This window comes from Mauremys mutica, unplaced genomic scaffold (assembly GCF_020497125.1).
Source record: "Mauremys mutica isolate MM-2020 ecotype Southern unplaced genomic scaffold, ASM2049712v1 001304F_np12_obj, whole genome shotgun sequence".
Lineage (NCBI taxonomy): Eukaryota > Metazoa > Chordata > Testudines > Geoemydidae > Mauremys > Mauremys mutica.
This window is the reverse complement of record NW_025423160.1, coordinates 41,739-69,083: the sequence shown is the minus strand read 5'-3', so window position 1 is coordinate 69,083 and position 27,345 is coordinate 41,739. Positions and strand designations below refer to the sequence as shown.

Here is a 27,345-nt window from a genome sequence, read left to right as displayed (position 1 = left end):
GGGGGCAGCTCCCGACCGGATCCCTCCTCTCGGGCGGCCTCATGCCCGAGCCGGTGGTTGGATTCGGCCTCGGCGCGATGGCCCAGGCAGGGACCCGCCCCCCCGGCCTGCCCCAGCCGGGCGGCCAGCAGCGCCAGGAACTGCCCGTCGGTGCAGAAGACGTTGGCGGTGAAGACGCGGAGCGGGCAGGTGCTGAGGCCGTAATCCTGCGGCCCGCGCCGGACGGTGAAGTGCAGCAGCCGCTCCCGGCCGTCGACGTCGGCGTGGAGCACGGCGCCGGCCCGGCGCCGCCGGCGCTCGGCCGCCAGCCGGCTCAGCTCGGCCAGCAGGGGCCGGATCTGGTAGAAGTCGGCCTCGGCCCGGAGCAGGGCCAGCTCCGGGTAGCCCTCGGGGAGGTCGAGCCGGCCCAGGCGGAGGAAGTTGAGGACGTGCCGGAAGGCTTTGCCGTCGCGGTCGATGACGTAGTGGCCCCGGCGGTCGGTGGGGGCCGGCCGGGGCCCCCGGAACATGGCCCCCAGCATGGAGTCGGGGAAGCGGGTCAGGGTCTCCAGCGTGGTGCTGTAGAAGGTGCCGCCGACGTTGAGGGTGACGGGGCCCACGGGGGCCCCCCCGGCCGCCGACACCGGCCTCCGCTCCTCCTCGTCCTCCCCCATCCCAGCACCTGGAAGGGTTTGAGAGACAGCGTGAGGGCGGGGGGCTCTCTCTCCCGGACGCCGGGGTTCTCTCGCCCTGCTCGTGGGGTTCCTATCCTGCTCTTGCTCCCGGACGCCTGGGTCCTCCGCTCCCTCCCTCCCTCTGTCCAGCCTGCTGGGGCTGGGGCCTGGGTGGGGGCGCCTTTAGCTCTTCCCTCGGACGCCTGGGTTCTCTCCCTCTCTCCCGGACACCTGGGTTCTCCCCTCCCACCCTCTGTCCAGGCTGCTGGGGGGGGGGGTCCTTTCGCGGTCCCCCGGACGCCTGGGTTCTCTCCCGGACGCCGGGGTTCTCTCGCCCTGCTCGTGGGGTTCCTATCCTGCTCTTGCTCCCGGACGCCTGGGTCCTCCGCTCCCTCCCTCCCTCTGTGCAGCCTGCTGGGGCGGGGGGCGTCCTTTAGCTCTACCCTCGGACGCCTGGGTTCTCTCCCGGACACCTGGGTTCTCTGCTTCTCTCCCGTACAGATACCTGGGTTCGCCGCTCCCTCCCTCCCTCTGTCCAGGCTACGAGGGGACTAGTGTGTTGGGGAGGGGGGGGCTTTCTCTTTCTCGGACACCTGGGTTCTCTCCCTCGCTCCCGGACTGCTTCTCTCAGGACGCCTGGGTCCTCTCTTGCCCGGATGCCGGGGTCCTCTCTCTCTCCCCCCACCCCGGACACCTGGGTTCTCTCCCTGTCCGGGCACCACGGGGGCGGGGGGGGGTCTCTCACCGCCGGCCCCAGGAACGCACCGCCGGCCCCCGCCCCCGCCAGGAAGTGAAGCTACCGGCGGGCGGAGCGGAGCCCGGCCCCTTTCTAGGGAGGGAGCAGCGGGTGGGGGGCGGGGCCAATCCCTCCCCCGCCGGCTCGTCCGGTCCCTGAGCCCCGCCCGGTCCGCGGGTTCGGTCCCCGCCCCCGCTGCGGCGATCGCCGGCTCCCCGCGTCCTGCAGCCTCTGTCCCCCCCCCCTCGGGCACCCCCCTCCTCCCCCTTCCCCCTCGGGCACCACCCTCTTCCCCCCCGGCACCCCCCTCCTCCCCCTCCCCCCCGGGCACCCCCTCCCCCTCTGCTCCTCCGGTCCCCCCTCCCCCCCGGGCACCCCCCTCCTTCCCCTCCCCCTCTGCTCCTCCGGTCCCCCCCTCCCCCCCGGGCACCCCCCTCCTCCCCCCTCCCCCTCTGTTCCTCCGGTCCCCCTTCCCCCCCGGGCACCCCCCTTCTCCCCCTCCCCTCCTCCGGTCCCCCCTCCCCCCCCGGGCACCCCCCTCCTCCCCCTCCCCCTCTGCTCCTCCGGTCCCCCCTTCCCCCTCAGGCACCCCCCTCCCCCTCTGCTCCTCCGGTCCCCCCTTCCCCCCGGGCACCCCCCTCCTCCCCCTCCCCCTCTGCTCCTCCGGTCCCCCCTTCCCCCTCAGGCACCCCCCTCGCCCTCTGCTCCTCCTGTCCCCCCCGGTCACCCCCCTCCTCCCCCCTCCCCCTCTGCTTCTCCGGTCCCCCCTTCCCCCCCGGGCACCCCCCTCTCCCATCCCCCTCTGCTCCGCCGGTCCCCCCTTCCCTCCCGGGCACCCCCCTCCTCCTCCCCCTCCCCCTCTGCTCCTCCCCCCTCCCCCCTCGGGTCCCCACCTTCTAACCCCTTCCCCCTCTGCTCCTCCGGTCCCCCCTTCCCCCTCGGGCACCCCCCTCCTCCCCCCTCCCCCTCTGCTCCTCCGGTCCCCCCTTCCCCCCCGGGCACCCCCCTCCTCCCCCTCCCCCTCTGCTTCTCCGGTCCCCCCTTCCCCCCCGGGCACCCCCCTCCTCCCCCTCCCCCTCTGCTTCTCCGATCCCCCCTTCCCCCTCGGGCACCCCCCTCCTCCCCCTCCCCCTCTGCTCCTCCGGTCCCCCCTTCCCCCTCGGGCACCCCTCTCCTCCCCCTCCCCCTCTGCTTCTCCGATCCCCCCTTCCCCCCCGGGCACCCCCCTCTCCCATCCCCCTCTGGTCCGCCGGTCCCCCCGTCCCGCCCGTGCTCGCCCCTACTCCTCCCCCTCTGCTCCTCCCCCCTCCCCCCTCGGGTACCCCCCTTCTCCCCCTTCCCCCTCTGCTCCTCCGGTCCCCCCTCCCCCTCGGGCACCCCCCTCCTCTCCCCTCCCCCTCTGCTCCTCCGGTCCCCCCTTCCCCCTCGGGCACCCCCCTCCTCTCCCCCTCCCCCTCTGCTCCTCCGGTCCCCCCTTCCCCCCCGGGCACCCCTCTCCTCTCTCCTTTCCCTCCACTTCTCCCTTCCCTCCTTCCCACGTCTCTTCTCATCCTTTCATTCACACTCAGGTCTTCACTGGTTCCCCCATCCTCTCCTCCTTTTCTTTCATTCTCTCCTTCTTTCATTCTCCTTTTTCTTTCCTCCTTGCGTTGGTTCCCTCACACTCATCTCTTCTGTCCTTCTCCCGTTCTTTCATTCCGTCCTCCTCTCACGCGTGGCCCGTCTGCGGGTCTTCCTCCGCCGGGGTGGCTCGGTCCTGCCCCCCCCCCCGGCCAGGCCGGCCCAGGTGTGGCCGTGGGTGTCACCGCGTCGAGGCGCGTGACTCAGCGGGTGTGGACGTGCCGGTTTGTGCCGCACTGGGAATCCACCCACCGCGGCGGACGTGCGGGGAGCGTGTCGGGGCAACGGCAGAATCGCACCCGTGCCCGGACGCCTGGGTTCCACCTCCCCCAGAGTCTGGGGTTCTCTCCCTCCCGGACGCCTGGGTTCCAGCTCCCCCAGAGTCTGGGGTTCTCTCCCTCCCGGACACCTGGGTTCTCTCTCCCCCAGATTCTGGGGTTCTCTCCCTCCCGGACTCCTGGGTTCCAGCTCCTCCAGAGTCTGGGGTTCTCTCCCTCCTGGACGCCTGGGTTCCAGCTCCCCCAGAGTCTGGGGTTCTCTCCCTCCCGGACACCTGGGTTCTCTCTCCCCCAGATTCTGGGGTTCTCTCCCTCCCGGACACCTGGGTTCCAGCTCCCCCAGAGTCTGGGGTTCTCTCCCTCCTGGACGCCTAGGTTCCAGCTCCCCCAGAGTCTGGGATTCTCTCCCCCCCGGACACCTGGGTTCTCTGTCCCCCAGATTCTGGGGTTCTCTCCCTCCCGGACTCCTGGGTTCCAGCTCCTCCAGAGTCTGGGATTCTTTCCCTTCCAGACGCCTGGGTTCCAGCTCCCCCAGAGTCTGGGGTTCTCTCCCTCCCGGACGCCTGGGTTCCAGCTCCCCCAGAGTCTGGGATTCTCTCCCCCCCGGACACCTGGGTTCTCTCTCCCCCAGATTCTGGGGTTCTCTCCCTCCCAGACACCTGGGTTCCAGCTCCCCCAGATTCTGGGGTTCTCTCCCTCCCGGACTCCTGGGTTCCAGCTCCTCCAGAGTCTGGGATTCTTTCCCTTCCAGACGCCTGGGTTCCAGCTCCCCCAGAGTCTGGGGTTCTCTCCCTCCCGGACTCCTGGGTTCCAGCTCCCCCAGATTCTGGGGTTCTCTCCCTCCCGGACTCCTGGGTTCCAGCTCCTCCAGAGTCTGGGATTCTTTCCCTTCCAGACGCCTGGGTTCCAGCTCCCCCAGAGTCTGGGGTTCTCTCCCTCCCAGACGCCTGGGTTCCAGCTCCCCCAGAGTCTGGGGTTCTCTCCCTCCCGGACGCCTGGGTTCCAGCTCCCCCAGAGTCTGGGGTTCTCTCCCTCCCGGACGCCTGGGTTCCAGCTCCCCCAGAGTCTGGGGTTCTCTCCCTCCCGGACGCCTGGGTTCCAGCTCCCCCAGAGTCTGGGGTTCTCTCCCTCCCGGACTCCTGGGTTCCAGCTCCTCCAGAGTCTGGGGTTCTCTCCCTTCCGGACGCCTGGGTTCCAGCTCCCCCAGAGTCTGGGGTTCTCTCCCTCCCGGACGCTTGGGTTCTCTCTCCCCCAGATTCTGGGGTTCTCTCCCTCCCGGACTCCTGGGTTCCAGCTCCTCCAGAGTCTGGGATTCTTTCCCTTCCGGACGCCTGGGTTCTCTCTCCCCCAGATTCTGGGATTCTCTACCTCCCGGACGCCCGGGTTCTCTCTCCCACCAGAATCTGGGATTGTCTCCATCCCGGATGCCTGGGTTCTCTGCACCTAGACACAAGGACTCTCTAGCCAGACTGTGGTTTGGTTTTAATTGCACCAAAAAACAAAACAAAAAAACCCACAAAACAATAACAAAAAACTTCCACAACCACATCACAACCAGGAGGACTTGACTCACCGCCCCCACACCCACTGCGGGGTGTATCTGCTCCACTGAATGCCGCTGTCAGAATCATAATTAGCTTCAGTGCTAATTAGCCGGGGACGCCACCCAGGACTAGCCAGCAAACCAGATCTGCAACAAGCTAACTGACATGCAAACCCAGCAGTAGCAACCGAACCAGCCTTGAGAACCCAGGCGTCCTGGCTCCCAGCCCCCCCCGCTCTAACCACCAGGCCCCACTCCCCTCCCAGAGCTGGGGAGAGAACCCAGGAGTCCTGGCTCCTGGCCCCCCCCTGCTCTAACCACCAGGCCCCACTCCCCTCCCAGAGCCGGGGAGGGAACCCAGGAATCCTGGCTCCCAGCCCGCCCTGCTCTAACCCACCAGCCCCCACTCGCCTCCCAGAGCCGGAGAGAGAACCCAGGAGTCCTGGCTCCCAGCACCTTCTGCTCTGAGATTTAATCAGCAACCCAGATTCCAGCCAAGATCCCCATGGGGTTGAGTCAGGCAGTTTTTGGGGGCTGGTGCCCCACGGCATGGTGGTGGGTCTCATGGGATGACGGCACTGTCAGCAACCCCATGGTTACTTGGAGGTGTAACAGCCACACTGGATAACCGGCCGCCCCGCCCCAGAGGTGGCCGCATCTCAGCGCCTGGGCGAGGGGTCCCCGGGTCACCGGCCGCCCCGCCCCAGAGGTGGGCGCATCTCAGCGCCGGGCGAGGGGTCCCTGGGTAACCGGCCGCCCCGCCCCAGAGGTGGCTGCATCTCAGCGCCGGGCGAGGGGTCCCTGGGTAACCGGCCGCCCCGCCCCAGAGGTGGCTGCATCTCAGCGCCGGGCGAGGGGTCCCCAGGTCACTGGCCGCCCCGCCCCAGAGGTGGGCGCATCTCATGCTTTTGCTTCGTTGAACAATTTGTTTATTGACTGGCTCCAGACACCTGATTGGGCAGCACTAACCCGCCCCCTCTCCCCACATTGGCTTCCCAGGCCTGGCTCCGCCCCCCGGCCGGCCTTAACCCTTGAGCTCCTCCTCGCACACCCAGCGGTAGCGCTGGGAGCAGTGTTCGTCGTTCCAGAGCCCGTCGTCGTGCAGGTGGGCGCAGTCCTCCCCGCCCCCGAGTCCGTGGCCTTCGTATTCGTCAGGCTGGCCTGCCCTCCACTGCCTGAAATGACGGGGGGGGGCAGCGTGAGAGGGGAACGGGCCGGGCGGGGGCCCCGGGGGGATCCCAGAGAGGGCGATGGGATTATGTCAGATTAGACCAGATTAGGTGGGATTATATCAGATTAGACCAGCTGGGATTAGGTTGGATTAAGATTTTTGGGGGCGGGGCTAGGCGGAAGAATCTCATTATGAAATTTCTCTTCCCCCCATCGGTACCTAGAGACTGTGATGAGATTTGGGTTGGCCTGGATGATGTCACATGAGATGACGTGACGTGACGTGTCATGACATGACGTCACATGACTTGACATGACATCAGATGAGAGGACATGATGTGATGTCACATGACATAATGGGGCATGACATCCATTGAGATGACATGATGTGACGTGATGTCACATGCCATGGTCAGATGAGATGAGATGATGTGACATGCCATGCCATGCCATGACATCAGATGAGATGACATGACGTGACGTGATGTCACATGCCATGGTGAGATGAGATGACGTGATGTGACATGCCATGCCCTGACATCAGATGAGATGACATGACATCACATGACATGACGGCAGATGAGATGAGATGACATCACATGACGTCACATGACATGATGGCAGATGAGATGATATGACATGACATGGAGTGTCATGACATGAGGTGATGCGACGTGACATCGCATGATGGCACATGATCGGACATGACAGCCTAGACCAGTAATCTAATCCACACCCAATGTAGCTTCGTCCAACCCAGCCTAGATGTCATGCCATGTCCGCTCATCAGACGAGAGGGCATGACATGGCGTGAAGTGATGTGACAACATGACATGACGTTATGTCACATGACATGACATCCGATGAGGTGACGTGACGTGACATGAGATGATTCCACATGACATGACATCAGATTAAATGACATGATGCAATGTGATTGGGGCAGATTAGCATGGCATCGATTACTGGTATAGAGTGGATTAGATTAATCTAGATTGGGTGTTGTCACGGACTCACAGATCGTCCGTGTGGGGTGCCCCTTTCAGTGCGACAGCCCTTCTCGGGGGTCCGCTCTCTCCCGGGGTTAAGCCCCTCCAACAGGTGTGGATTAGGCCAGGTTAGATGAGGCTACGTTGGGTGTGGATTAGATTTCTGGACTACGTAGGTTGCATGAAGCTACATTGGGAGTGGATTGGATCACTGGATTAGGTTGGGTTGGATGAAGCTACATTGGGTGTGGATTAGATTTCTGGACTACGCAGGTTTGATGAAGCTACATTGGGTGTGGATTGGATCACTGGATTAGGCCGGGTTGGATGAGGCTACATTGGGTGTGGATTAGATGTCTGGATTAGGCCGGGTTGGATAAGGCTACATTGGGTGTGGATTAGATTTCTGGACTATGCAGGTTTGATGAAGCTACATTGGGTGTGGATTAGATTTCTGCACTAGGCCGGGTTAGATGAGGCTACATTGGGAGTGGATTGGATCACTGGATTAGGCCGGGTTGGATGAGGCTACATTGGGTGTGGATTAGGTTTCTGGATTAGGCCGGGTTGGATGAGGCTACATTGGGTGTGGATTCGATGTCTGGATTAGGCCGGGTTGGATGAAGCTACGTTGGGTGTGGATTCGATGTCTGGATTAGGCTGGGTTGGATGAAGCTACATTGGGTGTGGATTCGATGTCTGGATTAGGCTGGGTTGGATGAAGCTACATTGGGTGTGGATTCGATGTCTGGATTAGGCCGGGTTGGATGAGGCTACGTTGGGTGTGGATTTGGGGGGAATTGAGATGACACGGGGCCATGCTCAGTATTGTTAACCGGCTGATCCAGACTCCAGTCCCTGAAAGCGGAGCTGGGGGAGGGGGAGGATGGGAGGCAGGGAGAGGAGATTGGTTGGGATTAGGGATCTGATTAGATTGATTTAGGAAGTGACGAAATCAAATCAGATCTGGATCCAGATTAGCCCAGGGATGGGTTGGGTTAGGATAATTGAATTGGGACTAGATCCGGATTGGATCTGGATCAGGAGAGAGATTGGATTTGCAACAGGATCAGTATTGGATTGGGATCTGGGCCGGGATTTGGACTGAATCCGGACCAGTTCTGGATTTGGATTTATATTAGAGGATATAATCTGAGCTGGACGGACGGACACGGGAAGCGGGGACCTGGTGGGAAGGCCGAGGTGGGGGGGCCAATCCGCGCCGCTCACCGGGAGTCCATGGTGTAGACGGAACCGTCGACCCACAGCCACCGGCCGCTCTTATCGGTCAGCCCGATCCAGGTGTACAGCGGGACCGTCCGCTCCTGCACATACAGCTGCCGCGGGAAAACGACCGGCGCCGGATTATTTCGGGCGCGCGCCCCCACGGCGCCCCCTGCTGGGGGAGGCCGGGGCTGCAATGGCTGAGAGCCCACCCCGCGCCCCACGCTCGGCGCCCCCTGCTGGGGGAGGCCGGGACCGGAGTCGCCGGGAGCCCGCCCCACGCCCGGCGCCCCCTGCTGGGGGAGGCCGGGGCTCCCGCCCCCTACCTGCTCCTCCCGCGTGTTGATGACGAGCAGGTGGGCGTTCTGGCCTTTGCAGTACAGGTCCGAGTCCTCCCAGGTCTTCTGCTGGCTGGAGAACCAGTAGCAGCTGTTCCCGAAGCGCCCCCAGCCCCTGGGGCAGCACCCGGGCCGGCTCCCTGGGGGGCGGGGCGAGGTCAGCGGGTGAGACACTCAGCCACCCCCCCGAACCCCAAAACCCAGCGCTCCCCCCCCCGCGCCCCACGGCGCCCCCTGCTGGGAGGGGCCGGGGCTGGAATGGCCGGGAGCCCCCCCCGCGCCCCACGGCGCCCCCTGCTGGGAGGGGCCGGGGCTGGAATGGCCGGGAGCCCCCCCCGCGCCCCACGGCGCCCCCTGCTGGGAGGGGCCAGGGCTGGCGTGGCCGGGAGCCCCCCCCCGCGCCCCACGGCGCCCCCCGCCGCCAGCTCCCTCCGCCCGGCGCCCCACGGCCTCTCACCGTTGGATTTCAGTTCGATCAAGTCGCAGTTCAGCGAGTTGAGGGAGTCCCGCAGCAGCCCCACCTGCTCCTCCAGCCGCTGCTGAGCTGTGGGGGGGGACAGGGTGTTAGCGCCCCCTGCCGGGGAACCCCCCCCACACACAGCGCCCCCTGCTGGGGAACCCCCCACACACACACACAGCGCCCCCTGCCTGTGAACCCCCCCCACACACACAGCGCCCCCTGCCGGGGAACCCCCCCCACACACACACAGCGCCCCCTGCCGGGGAACCCCCCCCCACACACAGCGCCCCCTGCTGGGGAACCCCCCCCCCACACACACAGCGCCCCCTGCCGGGGAACCCCTCCCCCCCACACCCACACAGCGCCCCCTGCCGGGGAACCCCCCCCACACACAGCGCCCCCTGCTGGGGAACCCCCCCCACACACTCACCTTGGATTGAATTTTCCTTTGCGTCATCCAGGGACCGGGCCACATGGGTCAGTTTGTCCTGCAGGATGTGCACTGCGGGGGGGGGGGGTGATGGGGCGCTGAGGGGGGGTCCTGCTCCCCTCCCCTGCAGCCCCCTCCCCTCCTCACCCCCTCCTCCCCTCTGATCCCCCTCCCCCGCAGCCCCCTCCCCTCTGACCCCCTCCTCGCCAACCCCCTCCCCTCTGATCCCCTCCCACTCCTCACCAGCCCCCTCCTCTCTGATCCCCCTCCCCTCTTAGCCCCCCTCCTCACCAACCCCCTCCCCTCTGATCCCCTCCCCCTCCCTATCAGCCCCCTCCCCCCCCCACGCTGCGCCCCCCCCCACTCACCGCTCCGGCTCAGCCCCTCGATCTCGGCGCTCAGGCTCTGGTTCACGCTGCCGAGCGCCCCCTGCGTCCCCCGCTGCGCCGCGCCCAGCCTGGAGTCTGGGGGGGGTGGGGGGCAGCCGGGGTGGGGGGGGGAAGGGGTGAGAGCCAGTCCCAGACCCTCCCACTCCTGCCCCCAAGACCCCTCCCTCTAGACCCCCCACCCCCGCTTTCTGCCCCTCCCCCTGCACCCACTGCAGCCCCCCCCCACGCCGGGGTGGGGGGTGAGGTTTGCACCCGCCCCCCGTGAGTGCACGAGGAGCCGTGAGCGCGACGTGCAAATGGAGAACTAGGCTCCGCAGGCTGGAGCCCACCTGGCTTGTGCACCCCCCCCCGCCAGCCTCGCACGCCCACCCCGGAGGCCTCGCACGCCCCCCCAGGCCTTGCACACTGGGCCAGGCCTTGCACGCCCCCCCTCCTGGCGGTGACCGCTACCAGCCTGGCGCACGTGCTCCTCGCCTTGCACGTTCCCGCCCCTCCCGACCTTTCACCCTAGGCCTCAGCCTCGCACGCTCTGCCCCTACGTCTTTGCACCCTCGCACGCCCTCGCACGCCCATCCCCGGGGGGGTGTCACTCACTGCTGACGGCCAGCGCGATGGTCCCGATGCTGAGCCCGACGCACAGCGCCAGCAGGGCTTGGAGCGGCCGGGGGGCGGCGCAGAGACGCTGCCAGCCCCAGTGCCGGGGGGGGAACGCTGGGGAGGGGGAGAGACCGTCACCCAGGGGGCTGGGCCACCCCCCCGTCCCTGCCCTCTCGCCCTGCGGCTGGCCCCCTTCCAAACCCGCCCCCCGCTGCCCCATTAGAGGGACCCAGGAGTCCGGGAGTGGGGGGACGAGCCAGGGACCCGGGAGGCCGGAGATGCCAATGGGGGGCGGGGGGCTAGTGGCTCAATCTCATCCCCTCCCCCACCCTATGGGGCGTGACCCCCCTCACCCCACCCCTTCTCTGCTGGCCCGGTTCCCCCCACCCCAGCTGCTCCACCACCGTCAGTGATACCCCGACTCCCCCAGGCCCCACCCCCTACCTCTCCCGCTCGGGGCACAGGCCTCATCGTCCGCCTCCAGCGACTGGAAATCGTCGTAGTCCTGACCCATGGCGCGGGGGGGCAGCTGGGGGGGACAGGTTAGGGAGCGGGGATGGCGGAAGAGGGTGGGGGGAGGGGGCCAGGATACTCCTCCTCCATCCCCTGGGGCTACTCCTCCATCCCCCGCTCCCCCCTCCATCCCCCCGTCCCTCCTCCATCCCCCGCTCCCCCATCCATCCCCCCATCCCTCCTCCATCCCCTGGGGCTACTCCTCCATCCCCCGCTCCCCCCTCCAACCCCCCATCCCTCCTCCGTCCCCTGGGGCTACTCCTCCATCCCCCGCTCCCCCCTCCATCCCCCCGTCCCTCCTCCGTCCCCTGGGGCTACTCCTCCATCCCCCGCTCCCCCCGCCAACCCCCCACCCCTCCTCCCTCCCCTGGGGCTACTCCTCCACCCCCCGCGCCCCCCTCCATCCCCCCGTCCCTCCTCCCTCCCCTGGGGCTCCTCCTCCATCCCCCGCTCCCCCCTCCAACCCCGCCTCCCTCCTCCGTCCCCTGGGGCTACTCCTCCATCCCCCGCTCCCCCCTCCATCCCCCCGTCCCTCCTCCATCCCCTGGGGCTACTCCTCCATCCCCTGCTCCCCCCTCCATCCCCCCGTCCCTCCTCCGTCCCCTGGGGCTACTCCTCCATCCCCCGCTCCCCCCTCCATCCCCCCGTCCCTCCTCCGTCCCCTGGGGCTACTCCTCCATCCCCCGCTCCCCCCTCCATCCCCCCGTCCCTCCTCCGTCCCCTGGGGCTACTCCTCCATCCCCGGCTCCCGCCTCCATCCCCCCGTCCCTCCTCCATCCCCCCATCCCTCCTCCATCCCCTGGGGCTACTCCTCCATCCCCCGCTCCCCCCTCCATCCCCCCGTCCCTCCTCCGTCCCCTGGGGCTACTGCTCCATCCCCCGCTCCCCCCTCCATCCCCCCGTCCCTCCTCCATCCCCCGCTCCCCCCTCCATCCCCCCGTCCCTCCTCCGTCCCCTGGGGATACTCCTCCATCCCCCGCTCCCCCCTCCATCCCCCCATCCCTCCTCCATCCCCTGGGGCTACTCCTCCATCCCCCGCTCCCCCCTCCAACCCCCCATCCCTCCTCCGTCCCCTGGGGCTACTCCTCCATCCCCCGCTCCCCCCTCCATCCCCCCGTCCCTCCTCCATCCCCTGGGGCTACTCCTCCATCCCCCCATCCCTCCTCCATCCCCCGCTCCCCCCTCCATCCCCCCATCCCTCCTCCCTCCCCTGGGGCTACTCCTCCATCCCCCGCTCCCCCCTCCATCCCCCCGTCCCTCCTCCGTCCCCTGGGGCTACTCCTCCTCCATCCCCCGCTCCCCCCTCCATCCCCCCGTCCCTCCTCCGTCCCCTGGGGCTACTCCTCCATCCCCCGCTCCCCCCTCCATCCCCCCGTCCCTCCTCCGTCCCCTGGGGCTACTCCTCCATCCCCCGCTCCCCCCTCCATCCCCCCGTCCCTCCTCCTCCGTCCCCTGGGGCTACTCCTCCATCCCCCGCTCCCCCCTCCATCCCCCCGTCCCTCCTCCATCCCCCCATCCCTCCTCCATCCCCTGGGGCTACTCCTCCATCCCCCGCTCCCCCCTCCATCCCCCCTTCCCTCCTCCGTCCCCTGGGGCTACTCCTCCATCCCCCGCTCCCCCCTCCATCCCCCCGTCCCTCCTCCGTCCCCTGGGGCTACTCCTCCATCCCCCGCTCCCCCCTCCATCCCCCCATCCCTCCTCCATCCCCTGGGGCTACTCCTCCATCCCCCCCCCCCCCCCCCCAACCCCCCATCCCTCCTCCGTCCCCTGGGGCTACTCCTCCTTCCCCCGCTCCCCCCTCCATCCCCCCGTCCCTCCTCCATCCCCTGGGGCTACTCCTCCATCCCCCCATCCCTCCTCCATCCCCTGCTCCCCCCTCCATCCCCCCATCCCTCCTCCATCCCCTGGGGCTACTCCTCCATCCCCCGCTCCCCCCTCCATCCCCCCGTCCCTCCTCCGTCCCCTGGGGCTACTGCTCCATCCCCTGCTCCCCCCTCCATCCCCCCATCCCTCCTCCATCCCCTGGGGCTACTCCTCCATCCCCCGCTCCCCCCTCCATCCCCCCGTCCCTCCTCCGTCCCCCGGGGCTACTGCTCCATCCCCTGCTCCCCCCTCCATCCCCCCATCCCTCCTCCATCCCCTGGGGCTACTCCTCCATCCCCCGCGGCCCCCCCCCCTCCATCCCCCATCCCTCCTCCATCACCCGCTCCCCCCTCCATCCCCGCGTCCCTCGTCCATCCCCTGGGGCTACTCCTCCATCCCCCGCTCCCCCCTCCATCCCCTGCTCCCCCCTCCATCCCCCCGTCCCTCCTCCGTCCCCTGGGGCTACTCCTCCATCCCCCGCTCCCCCCTCCATCCCCCCCTCCCTCCTCCGTCCCCTGTGGCTTCACATGCATCCACTGCTCACCCATCTTTTTCATTGGTCTACTGCTCCTTCCCCCGCTGCCCCCTCCACCACCCCTTCTCCCCTCCCTACCCTGGGGATACTCCTCCATCCCCCGCTCCCCCCTCCAACCCCCCTTCTCCCCTCCATTCCCTGGGGCTACTGCTCCATCCCCCGCTGCCCCCTCCATCCCCCCGTCCCTCCTCCATCCCCCGGGGCTACTCCTCCATCCCCTGCTCCCCCCTCCAACCCCCCCGTCCCTCCTCCAACCCCCCCGTCCCTCCTCCATCCCCTGCTCCCCCCTCCAACCCCCCCGTCCCTCCTCCAACCCCCCCGTCCCTCCTCCATCCCCTGCTGGACCCTCCTACCCCCCGTCCCTCCTCCATCCCCTGGGGCTACTCCTCCATCCCCTGCTCCCCCCTCCATCCCCCCATCCCTCCTCCGTCCCCTGGGGCTACTCCTCCATCCCCCGCTCCCCCCTCCATCCCCCCGTCCCTCCTCCATCCCCTGGGGCTACTCCTCCATCCCCCCGTCCCTCCTCCATCCCCTGCTCCCCCCTCCAACCCCCCGTCCCTCCTCCGTCCCCCGCTCCCCCCTCCAACCCCCCATCCCTCCTCCATCCCCCGGGGCTACTCCTCCATCCCCTGCTCCCCCCTCCATCCCCCGGTCCCTCCTCCATCCCCTGGGGCTACTCCTCCATCCCCTGCTCCCCCCTCCATCCCCCCGTCCCTCCTCCATCCCCCCGTCCCTCCTCCATCCCCCGCTCCCCCTTCCTTCACACCAGCCCTGCTCAATCCCCTGCTCCCCCCCTCCATCCCCCCATCCCTCCTCCATCCCCCGGGGCTACTCCTCCATCCCCCGCTCCCCCCTCCATCCCCCCGTCCCTCCTCCATCCCCTGCTCCCCCCTCCAACCCCCCGTCCCTCCTCCATCCCCTGCTCCCCCCTCCAACCCCCCATCCCTCCTCCATCCCCCGCTCCCCCCTCCATCCCCCCGTCCCTCCTCCATCCCCCGCTCCCCCCCACCATCCCCCCCGTCCCTCCTCCATCCCCTGCTCCCCCCTCCTTCCCCACGTCACTCCTGCATCCGCGGCTACCCCCTCCAACCCCCCTTCCCTCCTCCATCCCCAGCTCCCCCCTCCATCCCCCCGTCCCTCCTCCATCCCCCGCTCCCCCCTCCCACCCCCCGTCCCTCCTCCGTCCCCAGCTGCCCCCTCCTCCCCCCCGTCCCTCCTCCATCCCCTGGGGCTACTGCTCCATCCCCAGCTCCCCCCCTCCCACCCCCCAGCCCTCCTCCGTCCCCTGGGGCTACTCCTCCATCCCCCGCTCCCCCCTCCATCCCCCCATCCCTCCTCCTTCCCCCGCTCCCCCCTCCATCCCCCCATCCCTCCTCCTTCCCCCGCTCCCCCCTCCCACCCCCCGTCCCTCCTCCATCCCCTGGGGCTCCTCCTCCATCCCCTGCTCCCCCCTCCATCCCCCCATCCCTCCTCCTTCCCCCGCTCCCCCCTCCGACCCCCCGTCCCTCCTCCATCCCCTGCTCCCCCCTCCAACCCCCCGTCCCTCCTCCATCCCCCGGGGCTACTCCTCCATCCCCTGCTCCCCCCTCCATCCCGACCTCCCTCCTCCATCCCCCGCTCCCCCCTCGATCACCCCGTCCCTCCTCCATCCCCCGCTCCCCCCTCCATCCCCCCGTCCCTCCTCCATCCCCTGCTCCCCCCTCCATCCCCCCGTCCCTCCTCCCTCCCCCGGTGCTACTCCTCCATCCCCCGCTCCCCCCTCCCTCCCCCCCTCCCTCCTCCATCCCCCGCTCCCCCCTCCATCCCCCCAGCCCTCCTCCATCCCCCTGCTCCCCCCTCCATCCCCCCGTCCCTCCTCCATCGCCCGCTCCCCCCTCCCACCCCCCGTCCCTCCTCCGTCCCCTGCTGCCCCCTCCAACCCCCCGTCCCTCCTCCATCCCCTGGGGCTACTCCTCCATCCCCTGCTGCCCCCTCCATCCCCCCATCCCTCCTCCCACCCCTGCTCCCCCCTCCAACCCCCCGTCCCTCCTCCATCCCCCGCTCCCCCCTCCATCCCCCCGTCCCTCCTCCATCCCCCGCTCCCCCCTCCATCCCCCGTCCCTCTTCCATCCCCGCCTCCCCTCCATCCCCCCATCCCTCCTCCATCCCCCTGCTCCCCCCTCCATCCCCCCGTCCCTCCTCCATCCCCCGCTCCCACCCCCTACAACCCGTCCTTCCTCCATCCCCCGGGGCTACTCCTCCATCCCCCGCTTCCCCCTCCATCCCCCCGTCCCTCCTCCATCCCCTGGGGCTACTCCTCCATCCCCTGCTCCCCCCCTCCCACCCCCCGTCCCTCCTCCGTCCCCTGCTGCCCCCTCCAACCCCCCGTCCCTCCTCCCTCCCCCGGGGCTACTCCTCCATCCCCCGCTCCCCCCTCCATCCCCCCGTCCCTCCTCCATCCCCTGCTCCCCCCTCTAACCCCCCGTCCCTCCTCCATCCCCTGCTCCCCCCTCCAACCCCCCATCCCTCCTCCATCCCCCGCTCCCCCCTCCATCCCCCCCGTCCCTCCTCCAGCCCCCGCTCCCCCCTCCATCCCCCCGTCCCTCCTCCTCCCCCGCTCCCCCCTCCATCCCCCCGTCCCTCCTCCAACCCCCGCGCCCCCCCCCTCCATCCCCCCGTCCCTCCTCCAGCCCCTGCTCCCCCCTCCCACCCCCCGTCCCTCCTCGATCGCCTGCTCCCCGCTCCATCCCCCCGTCCCTCCTCCATCCCCCGCTCCCCCCTCCCACCCCCCGTCCCTCCTCCGTCCCCTGCTGCCCCCTCCCACCCCCCGTCCCTCCTCCATCCCCTGGGGCTACTGCTCCATCCCCTGCTCCCCCCCTCCCACCCCCGTCCCTCCTCCGTCCCCTGGGGCTACTCCTCCATCCCCTGCTCCCCCCTCCATCCCCCCGTCCCTCCTCCATCCCCGGCTCCCCCCTCCATCCCCCCATCCCTCCTCCTTCCCCTGCTCCCCCCTCCCTCCCCCCATCCCTCCTCCTTCCCCCGCTCCCCCCTCCGACCCCCCGTCCCTCCTCCCTCCCCTGCGCCCCCCGCCCACCCCCCCTCCCTCCTCCATCCCCTGCTCCCCCCGCCATCCCCCCATCCCTCCTCCATCCCCCCGTCCCTCCTCCATCCCCCGCTCCCCCCTCCATCCCCCCATCCCTCCTCCATCCCCTGCTCCCCCCTCCATCCCCCCGTCCCTCCTCCATCCCCCGCTCCCCCCTCCCACCCCCCATCCCTCCTCCATCCGCTGCTCCCCCCCTACATCCCCTGCTCCCCCCTACACGCCCCCTTCACTCCTCCATCCCCTGGGGCTCCTCCTCCATCCCCCGCTCCCCCCTCCATCCCCCCGTCCCTCCTCCATCCCCTGGGGCTACTCCTCCATCCCCTGCTCCCCCCTCCATCCCCCCGTCCCTCCTCCATCCCCTGCTCCCCCCTCCAACCCCCCGTCCCTCCTCCATCCCCCGGGCTACTCCTCCATCCCCCGCTCCCCCTCCAACCCCCCGTGCCTCCTCCATCCCCTGGGGCTACTCCTCCATCCCCTGCTCCCCCCTCCATCCCCCCGTCCCTCCTCCATCCCCTGCTCCCCCCTCCATCCCCCCGTCCCTCCTCCATCCCCCGCTGCCCCCTCCATCCCCCCATCCCTCCTCCATCCCCTGCTCCCCCCTCCAACCCCCCCTCCCTCCTCCATCCCCTGGGGCTACTCCTCCATCCCCCCGTCCCTCCTCCATCCCCTGCTCCCCCCTCCATCCCCCCGTCCCTCCTCCATCCCCTGCTCCCCCCTCCATCCCCCCGTCCCTCCTCCATCCCCTGGGGCTACTCCTCCATCCCCTGCTCCCCCCTCCATCCCCCCGTCCCTCCGCCCTCCCCTGCTCCCCCCTCCCCCCCCCCGTCCCTCCTCCCGCCCCCGGGGCTACTCCTCCATCCCCTGCTCCCCCCTCCAACCCCCCGTCCCTCCTCACTACACTGGTGATCCTCCTCCATCCCCTGCTCCCCCCTCCATCCCCCCATCCCTCCTCCATCCCCTGGGGCTACTCCTCCATCCCCTGCTCCCCCCTCCATCCCCCCGTCCCTCCTCCATCCCCTGGGGCTACTCCTCCATCCCCTGCTCCCCCCTCCAACCCCCCGTCCCTCCTCCATCCCCTGGGGCTACTCCTCCATCCCCCGCTCCCCCCTCCCCCCCCCCGTCCCGCCCCCCTCCCCTGGGGCTACTCCTCCATCCCCTGCTCCCCCCTCCATCCCCCCGTCCCTCCTCCATCCCCTGCTCCCCCCCTCCACCCCCCCGTCCCTCCTCCATCCCCTGCTCCCCCCTCCAACCCCCCGTCCCCCCTCCATCCCCTGCTCCCCCCTCCATCCCCCCGTCCCTCCTCCATCCCCTGGGGCTCCTCCTCAATCCCCGTCTCATCACTCCATCCCGGGGTTACTCCTCCATCCCCGGCTCCCCCCTCCGACCCCCCGTCCCTCCTCCATCCCCCGCCCCCCCCACCGAACCCCCGTCCCTCCTCCCTCCCCGGCTCCCACCTGCGTCCCCCCGTCCCTCATCCCCGGCTCCCCCCTCCGACCCCCCGTCCCTCCTCCATCCCCCGCTCCCCCCTCCGTCCCCCCGATCCCTCCTCCCCCCCGATTCCCCCACTCCCTCCCCCCCAGTGCTACTCCTCTGTCTCCCTGCTCCCTCCTGCATCCCCCCTCCATCCCCCCCGCTCCCCCTCCCCCGGCGCTCCCCCTCCGTCCCCCTGTTCCCTTCTCTTGACTTCAATCGCTTCAGTCTCTCCCTCCCCACTTGGGGGGGGGGGTTTCTCCACCTCCATTGTCTCATTCCTTCGCTCTGAGCCCCTTGGGCTCTTCACCTCTCTGCTGGCGCTGGGGGGGCGCGAGGGCCCGACCCCTCCGGGCTCTTCTTCCCTTAACCCACCGCAGAGGAGGCCTCCACCCCTCCGGTGACTGGCTCCCTCCTGCCCCCCACCCCGGGAGCACTTTGATCTGTCAATATTCCTCCGGGACGCACAGGCCCAGGGTCACCTCCGGCATATGACAGGGGCAGGGGGAGAACCCAGGCGTCCTGCCACTGTTTCCGCTCCACCGCTAGGGCCCACTCCCCTCCCAGAGCCGGGAGAGAACCCAGGAGTCCTGGCTCCCAGCCCCCCCTGCTCTAACCCACCAGCCCCCACTCCCCTCCCAGAGCCAGGGAGAGAACCCAGGAGTCCTGGCTCCCAGCCCCCCCTGCTCTAACCCACCAGCCCCCACTCCCCTCCCAGAGCCAGGGAGAGAACCCAGGAGTCCTGGCTCCCAGCCCCCCCTGCTCTAACCCACCAGCCCCCGCTCCCCTCCCAGAGCCAGGGAGAGAACCCAGGAGTCCTGGCTCCCAGCCCCCCCCCCCCTGCTCTAACCCACCAGCCCCCACTCCCCTCCCAGAGCCGGGGAGAGAACCCAGGAGTCCTGGCTCCCAGCCCCCCCTGTTCTAACCCACCAGCCTCCACTCCCCTCCCAGAGCCGGGGAGAGAACCCAGGAGTCCTGGCTCCCAGCCCCCACCTGCTCGACCCACCAGCCCCCACTCCCCTCCCAGAGCCGGGGAGAGAACCCAGGAGTCCTGGCTCCCAGCCCCCCCTGCTCTAACCCACCAGCCCCCACTCCCCTCCCAGAGCCAGGGGGAGAACCCAGGAGTCCTGGCTCCCAGCCCCCCCTGCTCTAACCACCAGACCCCGCTCCCCTCCCAGAGCCGGAGAGAGAACCCAGGAGTCCTGGCTCCCAGCCCCCCCTGCACTAACCCACCAGCCTCCACTCCCCTCCCAGAGCCGGGGAGAGAACCCAGGCATCCGGGCTCCCAGCCCCCCCTGCTCTAACCCACCAGCCTCCACTCCCCTCCCAGAGCCGGGGAGAGAACCCAGGAGGCCTGGCTGCCAGCCCCCCCCGCTCTAACCACCAGCCCCCGCTCCCCTCCAGCGAGACCCCAGGGAGGAGGCGGGATGCCAGGGCAGATGGGCCCGTCTCGTTGTTCCCTTTCCCCGCACGCGGCCGGCGTGTACCCACCTGCTCCCGGGCGCCCGCGACGCAGAGAAAATTCCCCCACCTCCATCGTCCCCCCCCCGACCCCCAAACCCTCCTCCCACCAGGGCGCGGTGGCTTTGCCCGGGTCTCAGATCGGATGCAGATGCTGCTGGTTCCCCTTTCTCGTTAAATCAGGAAGCCCCCCCCTCCCGAAGGGGGAAACGGGAAGCGACTCGGGGTTCTGGGAATAACCTCATCTCCCCCCACCCCGCCACAGAACCGCTGCTGAGGGTCAGAGCTGGCCTGTGCCTGGGTGAGAGACCAGCACTAGGGGGCGCTGTGGGGCAGGGAGCGGGGCGGGGGCAGCAGGGGGCGCTCTCCCCTGGCAGTGGGCTGGCCCCAGGGCGGTGCTAGGGGACGCTGTGGGGCAGGGAGCAGGGCGGGGGGCTCAGCAGGGGGCGCTCTCCCCTGGCAGTGGGCTGGCCCCAGGGTGGCGCTAGGGGCCGCTGTGGGGCAGGGAGCGGGGCGGGGGGCTCAGCAGGGGGCGCTCTCCCCTGGCAGGCAGGGCTGGCCCCAGGGCGGCGCTAGGGGGTGCTGGGGGGCAGGGAGCGGGGCAGGGGGCTCAGCAGGGGGCGCTCTCCCCTGGCAGGCGGGGCTGGCCCCAGGGTGGCGCTAGGGGGCGCTGTGGGGCAGGGAGCATGGCGGGGGACTCAGCAGGGGGCGCTCTCCCCTGGCAGGGGGCTGGCCCCAGGGCGGCACTAGGGGGTGCTGTGGGGCAGGGAGCAGGGCGGGGGCAGCAGGGGGCGCTAGGGGGCGCTGTGGGGCAGCGAGCGGGGCAGGGGCAGCAGGGGGCGCTCTCCCCTGGCAGGCAGGGCTGGCCCCAGGGCAGTTGGGGGCCCGGGTGTGTGGGGGGCTCAGCAGAAATCACTATCCCATTGGTTAGTGAAGAGCTGTCACTCCTGGGGGGGAGGGGACAGGCCCCAGGCCGCATCCCCCACCCCCCTGAGAAACCCAGTCGCCCGCCTGGGGCCGGACGAGAGTCGGCGCCTCCTGTAGGTCCTCTTGCAACGTTGCCGCCTTGTTCCCTCTGCCCCCTCTCTCCGCCTTTCCCCCTGCACATCCCGCTATCTATCCGCCTGTCGCCATCCCGCCCCATCTAGCTATCCGCCTGTCCCCTGCCCCCCACGATCTATCCGCCTGTCGCCATCCCGCCCCATCTAGCTATCCACCTGTCCCCTGCCCCCCACGATCTATTCGCCTGTCGCCACCCCACCCCGCTATCTATCCGCCTGTCCCCACCCCGCTATCTGTCCGCCTGTCCCCACCCCGCTATCTGTCCGCCTGTCGCCATCCCGCCCCATCTGTCTGTCCGCCTGTCCCCTGCCCCCCACGATCTAGCTGCTTGTCCCCACCCCACCCCGCTATCTGTCCGCCTGTCCCCACCCCGCTATCTGTCCGCCTGTCTCCCTGCCCCCGTTATCTGTCCGCCTGTCCCCACCCTGCTATCTGTCCGCCTGTCCCCACCCCGCTATCTATCCGCCTGTCGCCATCCCGCCCCATCTAGCTATCCGCCTGTCCCCTGCCCCCCACGATCTATTCGCCTGTCGCCATCCCGCCCCATCTAGCTATCCGCCTGTCCCCTGCCCCCCACGATCTATCCGCCTGTCGCCATCCCGCCCCATCTAGCTATCCGCCTGTCCCCTGCCCCCCACGATCTATCCGCCGGTCGCCATCCCGCCCCATCTAGCTATCCGCCTGTCCCCTGCCCCCCACGATCTATTCGCCTGTCGCCATCCCGCCCCATCTAGCTATCCGCCTGTCCCCTGCCCCCCACGATCTATCCGCCTGTCCCCACCCCGCCCCGCTATCTATCCGCCTGTCCCCACCCCGCTATCTGTCCGCCTGTCCCCACCCCGCCCCATCTATCTATCCACCTGTCCCCTGCCCCCCACGATCTATCTGCTTGTCCCCACCCCACCCCGCTATCTGTCCGCCTGTCTCCCTGCCCCCGCTATCTATCCGCCTGTCGCCATCCCGCCCCATCTATCTATCCGCCTGTCCCCTGCCCCCCATGATCTAGCTGCTTGTCCCCACCCCACCCCGCTATCTGTCCGCCTGTCTCCCTGCCCCCGCTATCTGTCCGCCTGTCCCCACCCTGCTATCTGTCCGCCTGTCGCCATCCCGCCCCATCTATCTATCCGCCTGTCTCCCTGCCCCCGCTATCTATCCGCCTGTCCCCACCCCGCTATCTGTCCGCCTGTCGCCATCCCGCCCCATCTATCTATCCGCCTGTCCCCTGCCCCGCACGATCTAGCTGCTTGTCCCCTCCCCACCCCGCTATCTATCCGCCTGTCCCCACCCCGCTATCTGTCCTCCTGTCTCCCTGCCCCCGCTATCTATCCGCCTGTCCCCACCCCGCTATCTGTCCGCCTGTCTCCCTGCCCCCGTTATCTGTCTGCCTGTCCCCACCCCGCTATCTGTCCGCCTGTCCCCACCCCGCTATCTATCCGCCTGTCGCCATCCCGCCCCATCTATCTATCCGCCTGTCCCCTGCCCCCCACGATCTAGCTGCTTGTCCCCACCCCACCCCGCTATCTGTCCGCCTGTCCCCACCCCGCTATCTGTCCGCCTGTCTCCCTGCCCCCGCTATCTATCCGCCTGTCCCCACCCCGCTATCTGTCCGCCTGTCGCCATCCCGCCCCATCTATCTATCCGCCTGTCCCCTGCCCCCCACGATCTAGCTGCTTGTCCCCACCCCACCCCGCTATCTGTCCGCCTGTCTCCCTGCCCCCGCTATCTATCCGCCTGTCCCCACCCCGCTATCTGTCCGCCTGTCTCCCTGCCCCCGCTATCTATCCGCCTGTCCCCATCCCGCTATCTGTCCGCCTGTCTCCCTGCCCCCACTATCTATCCGCCTGTCCCCACCCCGCTATCTGTCCGCCTGTCTCCCTGCCCCCGCTATCTATCCGCCTGTCTCCCTGCCCCCGCTATCTATCCGCCTGTCCCCACCCCGCTATCTGTCCGCCTGTCTCCCTGCCCCCGCTATCTATCCGCCTGTCCCCAATCCCCCTATCTGTCCGCCTGTCTCCATCCCGCTATCTGTCCGCCTGTCTCCCTGCCCCCGCTATCTGTCCGCCTGTCTCCATGCCCCTGCTATCTGTCCGCCTGTCTCCATCCCGCTATCTGTCCGCCTGTGTCCCTGCCCCCGCTATCTATCCGCCTGTCTCCATCCCGCTATCTGTCCGCCTGTCTCCCTGCCCCCGCTATCTATCCGCCTGTCCGCATCCCGCTATCTGTCCGCCTGTCTCCCTGCCCCCGCTATCTATCCGCCTGTCTCCACCCCGCTATCTGTCCGCCTGTCCCCACCCCATCTATCCATCTGTCCCCTGCCCCCCCACAATCTATCTGCTTGTCCCCACCCCATCTCTCCATCTTTCCCCCTGCACATCTCACTATCTATCCGCCTGTCGCCATCCCGCCCCATCTGTCCGCCTGTCTCCCTGCCCCCGCTATCTAGCCGCCTGTCTCCATCCCGCTATCTGTCCGCCTGTCTCCCTGCCCCCGCTATCTATCCGCCTGTCTCCCTCCCACTATCTGTCCGCCTGTCCCTGCTATCTGTCCGCCTGTCCCCAGCCCGCCCCATCTGTCCGCCTGTCCCCATCACACCCCATTATCTATCCGCCTGTCCCCATCACACCCCATTATCTATCCGCCTGTCCCCCTGCTATCTATCTGCCTGTCCCCATCCTGCCCCCGCTATCTATCCGCCTGTCCTAATCACACCCTGCTGTCTATCCACCTCTTCCCATCCCGCCCGTTAGCTTTCCGCCCGGTCCCCTGCCCACCCCGCTATCTATCCGCCTGTCCCGATCACACCCCGCTGGCTATCCGCCTGTTCCCATGTCTACCTCGCTATGTATCCGCCTGTCCCCCTGCCCCCACTATCTGTCCACCTGTCCCCATGCCCACCCCGCTGTCTGTCTGTGCCCGTCCCCTTCACCCCGAGCAAGGTACATAAAGTTCTTAATAAGTGACCGATTGGCAGCCAGGCGCTGCCCTCGGGTCACTGTGCTCAGAGACTGGGCCGAGGGCCAGTTCCCCAGCCCCTGGGGTGGGGCAGGGGGACCCCCAACGGCCCACTTTCAATGCACGGACAAGACAGTAGGGGGCTGCTAGGGGGCGCTGTGGGGCAGAGAGCGGGGCGGTGGCAGCAGGGGGCGCTCTCCCCTGGCAGGGGGCTGGCCTCAGGGCGGCGCTAGGGGGCGCTGTGGGGCAGGGAGTGGGGTGGGGGGCTCAGCAGGGGGCGCTCTCCCCTGGCAGGCAGGGCTGGCCCCAGGGCGGCGCTAGGGGGCGCTGTGGGGCAGGGAGCAGGGCAGGGGGCTCAGCAGGGGGCGCTCTCCCCTGGCAGGCAGGGCTGGCCCCAGGGCGGCGTTAGGGGGCGCTGTGGGGCAGGGAGCAGAGGGGGTGGGGTTCATTGGGGGGCAGGTTTCAATCAATAATGATAAAGAAGCACCGTTTGTAAATTCTGGGTCATTTAAGTTTTTATTTTAAACTTTTTTTAAAACTTTTTTTTTTCAAAATAATCTCTTCGCGTCACCTGCTTTATTTTATCTTCATTCCCTCTAGTTTAATAAAGTTTCTGTGACTGTTTAAAATAAAAGTAACATCTTGTTTGGTGCGGGGGGAACACAACAGAATAATAATCACATCTGACTCCCACCACACACACCCTCCCCTCCTGGAGCTGAGGAGAGAACCCAGGAGTCCTGGCTCCCAGCCCCCCCTGCTCTCACCCACCAGCCCCCATCCCCTCCCAGACCTGGGGAGAGAACCCAGGAGTCCTGGCTCCCAGCCCCCCCTGCTATAACCCACCAGCCCCCACTCACCTCCCAGAGCCAGGGAGAGAACCCAGGAGTCCTGGCTCTCAACCCCTCCTGTAGCCACTGGACCCAACTCCCCTCCCAGAGCCAGAGACAGAAGCCCAGAGAGTTACCCCACGTTGTAAGAGTCCATTTCGCAGTCCCTAGGGGAGGAGTTAAGACAGTAGGTGGGTTGGGGGTGATACTACGTGGTCTGCACCCCTTGGGGTGGGGGAGGGCCGGTTGTTCTTTTCCGTTAACCCCAGGGATCTTGGAGGCCCCAACAGCCCGGCGGCCAGAGTGTCAGGGACACAAGACAGCCCCGGCTGCTTTCCAAGGCAGGGCCAGAGAAATGGGGGGTGAAGCTTCTGCTTAGTGTGGGAGGCTGTTTTCTGCAGCTGGCGGGGAGCCATGGTGGCACTGGCGGGGGTAGGGTTGGAGTTACGGCGAGGGCGGAGCGTTGGGGGTAGGGTCGGGCGTTGGGGTTACGGCGAGGGCGGAGCATTGGGGGTAGGGTTGGGCGTTGGGGTTACGGCGAGGGCGGAGCGTTGGGGGTAGGGTCGGGCGTTGGGGTTACGAGGAGGGCAGAGCATTGGGGGGTAGGGTGTTGGGGTTACGGCGAGGGCGGAGCCTTGGGGGGTAGGGTTGGACGTTGGGGTTACGGCGAGGGCGGAGCATTGGGAGGTAGGGTTGGACGTTGGGGTTACGGCGAGGGTGGAGCTTTGGGGGTAGGGTCGGGCGTTGGGGTTACGGCGAGGGCGGAGCATTGGGGGGTAGGGTCGGGCGTCGGGGTTACGGCGAGGGCGGAGCGTTGGGGGTAGGGTTGGGCGTTGGGGTTACGGCGAGGGCGGAGCGTTGGGGGGTAGGGTTGGGCGTTGGGGTTACGGCGAGGGCGGAGCATTGGGGGTAGGGTTGGGCGTTGGGGTTACGGCGAGGGCGGAGCATTGGGGGTAGGGTTGGGCGTTGGGGTTACGGCGAGGGCGGAGCATTGGGGGTAGGGTTGGGCGTTGGGGTTACGGCGAGGGCAGAGCGTTGGGGGGTAGGGTTGGGCGTTGGGGTTACGGCGAGGGCAGAGCATTGGGGGGTAGGGTTGGGCGTTGGGGTTACGGCGAGGGCGGAGCATTGGGGGTAGGGTTGGGCGTTGGGGTTACGGCGAGGGCGGGGCGTTGGGGGTAGGGTTGGGCGTTGGGGTTACGGCGAGGGCGGGGCGTTGGGAGGTAGGGTTGGGCGTTGGGGTTACGGCGAGGGCGGAGCGTTGGGGGTAGGGTTGGGCGTTGGGGTTACGGCGAGGGCGGAGCATTGGGGGTAGGGTTGGGCGTTGGGGTTACGGTGAGGGCGGAGCATTGGGGGTAGGGTTGGGCATTGGGGTTACGGCGAGGGCGGAGCGTTGGGGGTAGGGTTGGGCGTTGGGGTTACGGCGAGGGCGGAGCATTGGGAGGTAGGGTTGGGCGTTGGGGTTACGGCGAGGGCGGAGCATTGGGAGGTAGGGTTGGGCGTTGGGGTTACGGCGAGGGCGGAGCATTGGGGTAGGGTCGGGCGGTGGGGTTACGGCGAGGGCGGAGCATTGGGGGGTAGGGTTGGGCGTTGGGGTTACTATGAGGGCCGAGCATTGGGAGGTAGGGTTGGGCGTTGGGGTTACGATGAGGGCCGAGCATTGGGGGGTAGGGTTGGGCGTTGGGGTTACGATGAGGGCCGAGCATTGGGGGTAGGGTTGTCGGTTGGGGTTACAGTGACGGCAGAGCGTTGGGGGGTAGGGTTGGGCGTTGGGGTTACGGCGAGGGCGGAGCATTGGGGGTAGGGTTGGGCGTTGGGGTTACGGCGAGGGCGGAGCGTTGGGGGTAGGGTTGGGCGTTGGGGTTACGGCGAGGGCGGAGCTTGGGGTGGTTGGGTTGGGCGTTGGGTTTACGGCGAGGGCGGAGCATTGGGGGTAGGGTCGGGCGTTGGGGTTACGGCGAGGGCGGAGCATTGGGTGGTAGGGTTGGGCGTTGGGGTTACGGCGAGGGCGGAGCATTGGGGTAGGGTCGGGCGTTGGGGTTACGGTGAGGGCGGAGCATTGGGAGGTAGGGTTGGGCGTTGGGGTTACGGCGAGGGCAGAGCGTTGGGGGGTAGGGTTGGGCGTTGGGGTTACGGCGAGGGCAGAGCGTTGGGGGTAGGGTCGGGCGTTGGGGTCACGGCGAGGGCGGAGCATTGGGGGTAGGGTTGGGCGTTGGGGTTACGGCGAGGGCAGAGCGTTGGGGGGTAGGGTTGGGCGTTGGGGTTACGGCGAGGGCGGAGCGTTGGGGGGTAGGGTCGGGCGTTGGGGTTACGGCGAGGGCGGAGCGTTGGGGGTAGGGTTGGGCGTTGGGGTTACGGCGAGGGCGGAGCGTTGGGAGTTAGGGTTGGGCGTTGGGGTTACGGTGAGGGCGGAGCCTTGGGGGTAGGGTTGGGCGTTGGGGTTACGGCGAGGGCGGAGCGTTGGGGGTAGGGTTGGGCGTTGGGGTTACGGCGAGGGCGGAGCATTGGGAGGTAGGGTTGGGCGTTGGGGTTACGGTGAGGGCGGAGCATTGGGGTAGGGTCGGGCGTTGGGGTTACGGCGAGGGCGGAGCATTGGGGGGTAGGGTTGGGCGTTGGGGTTACTATGAGGGCTGAGCATTGGGGGGTAGGGTTGGGCGTTGGGGTTACGATGAGGGCCGAGCATTGGGGGGTAGGGTTGGGCGTTGGGGTTACGATGAGGGCCGAGCATTGGGGGTAGGGTTGGGCGTTGGGGTTACGATGAGGGCCGAGCATTGGGGGTAGGGTTGTCGGTTGGGGTTACAGTGACGGCAGAGCGTTGGGGGGTAGGGTTGGGCGTTGGGGTTACGGCGAGGGCGGAGCATTGGGGGTAGGGTCGGGCGTTGGGGTTACGGCGAGGGCGGAGCGTAGGGCGAAGGGTCGGGCGTTGGGGTTACGGAGAGGGCGGAGCGTTGGGGGTAGGGTCGGGCGTTGGGGTTACGGCGAGGGCGGAGCGTTGGGGGTAGGGTCGGGCGTTGGGGTTACGGCGAGGTCAGAGCGTTGGGGGTAGGGTCGGGCGTTGGGGTTACGGCGAGGGCGGAGCGTTGGGGGTAGGGTCGGGCGTTGGGGTTACGGCGAGGGCGGAGCATTGGGGGTAGGGTCGGGCGTTGGGGTTAC

The 27,345-nt window shown here is 68.5% G+C and overlaps 2 protein-coding genes across 3 annotated transcripts; both read right to left on the bottom strand.

Moving 5' to 3' along the window:
- Positions 1–16: 16 nt before the first annotated feature.
- On the bottom strand, positions 17–1,434 carry LOC123358000 (BTB/POZ domain-containing protein KCTD21-like; the record flags this gene model as incomplete). Its single annotated transcript, XM_045000826.1, has 2 exons — positions 1,399–1,434; positions 17–661 (listed from the first exon to the last, which is right to left on the bottom strand). A coding segment is annotated over exon 2 (637 nt), but the record flags the coding sequence as incomplete, so codon positions are not given.
- A 4,357-nt stretch (positions 1,435–5,791) lies between these two features.
- ASGR1 (asialoglycoprotein receptor 1) lies at positions 5,792–18,351 on the bottom strand. 2 transcript variants are annotated; one of them, XM_045000828.1, is made up of 9 exons: positions 18,201–18,351; positions 10,872–10,956; positions 10,425–10,541; positions 9,810–9,905; positions 9,442–9,513; positions 9,009–9,095; positions 8,540–8,691; positions 8,220–8,326; positions 5,792–6,005 (listed from the first exon to the last, which is right to left on the bottom strand). In XM_045000828.1, the coding sequence occupies exons 2-9, from the start codon at positions 10,939–10,941 to the stop codon at positions 5,855–5,857; spliced, it is 852 nt and encodes a 283-aa protein (XP_044856763.1). In that variant the 5' UTR covers positions 10,942–10,956; positions 18,201–18,351; the 3' UTR covers positions 5,792–5,854. The 2 variants fall into 2 exon arrangements, with proteins under 2 accessions (XP_044856763.1, XP_044856764.1); XM_045000829.1 differs by having other exon boundaries at positions 10,872–10,958; positions 18,205–18,346.
- Between the last annotated feature and the right edge of the window lie 8,994 nt (positions 18,352–27,345).

Bases quoted from the DNA above. Each gene is read 5' to 3' on its own strand.
- ASGR1 (XM_045000828.1), bottom strand. From the start codon at position 10,941: ATGGGTCAGGACTACGACGATTTCCAGTCGCTGGAGGCGGACGATGAG. The intron at 9,514-9,809 runs GTGAGTGGGGGG...CCCCCCCCGCAG, and splicing joins CGAGGGGCTGAGCCGGAGCG to TGCACATCCTGCAGGACAAA. The intron at 6,006-8,219 runs GTGAGCGGCGCG...CCGTCATTTCAG, and splicing joins GTCTACACCATGGACTCCCG to GCAGTGGAGGGCAGGCCAGC.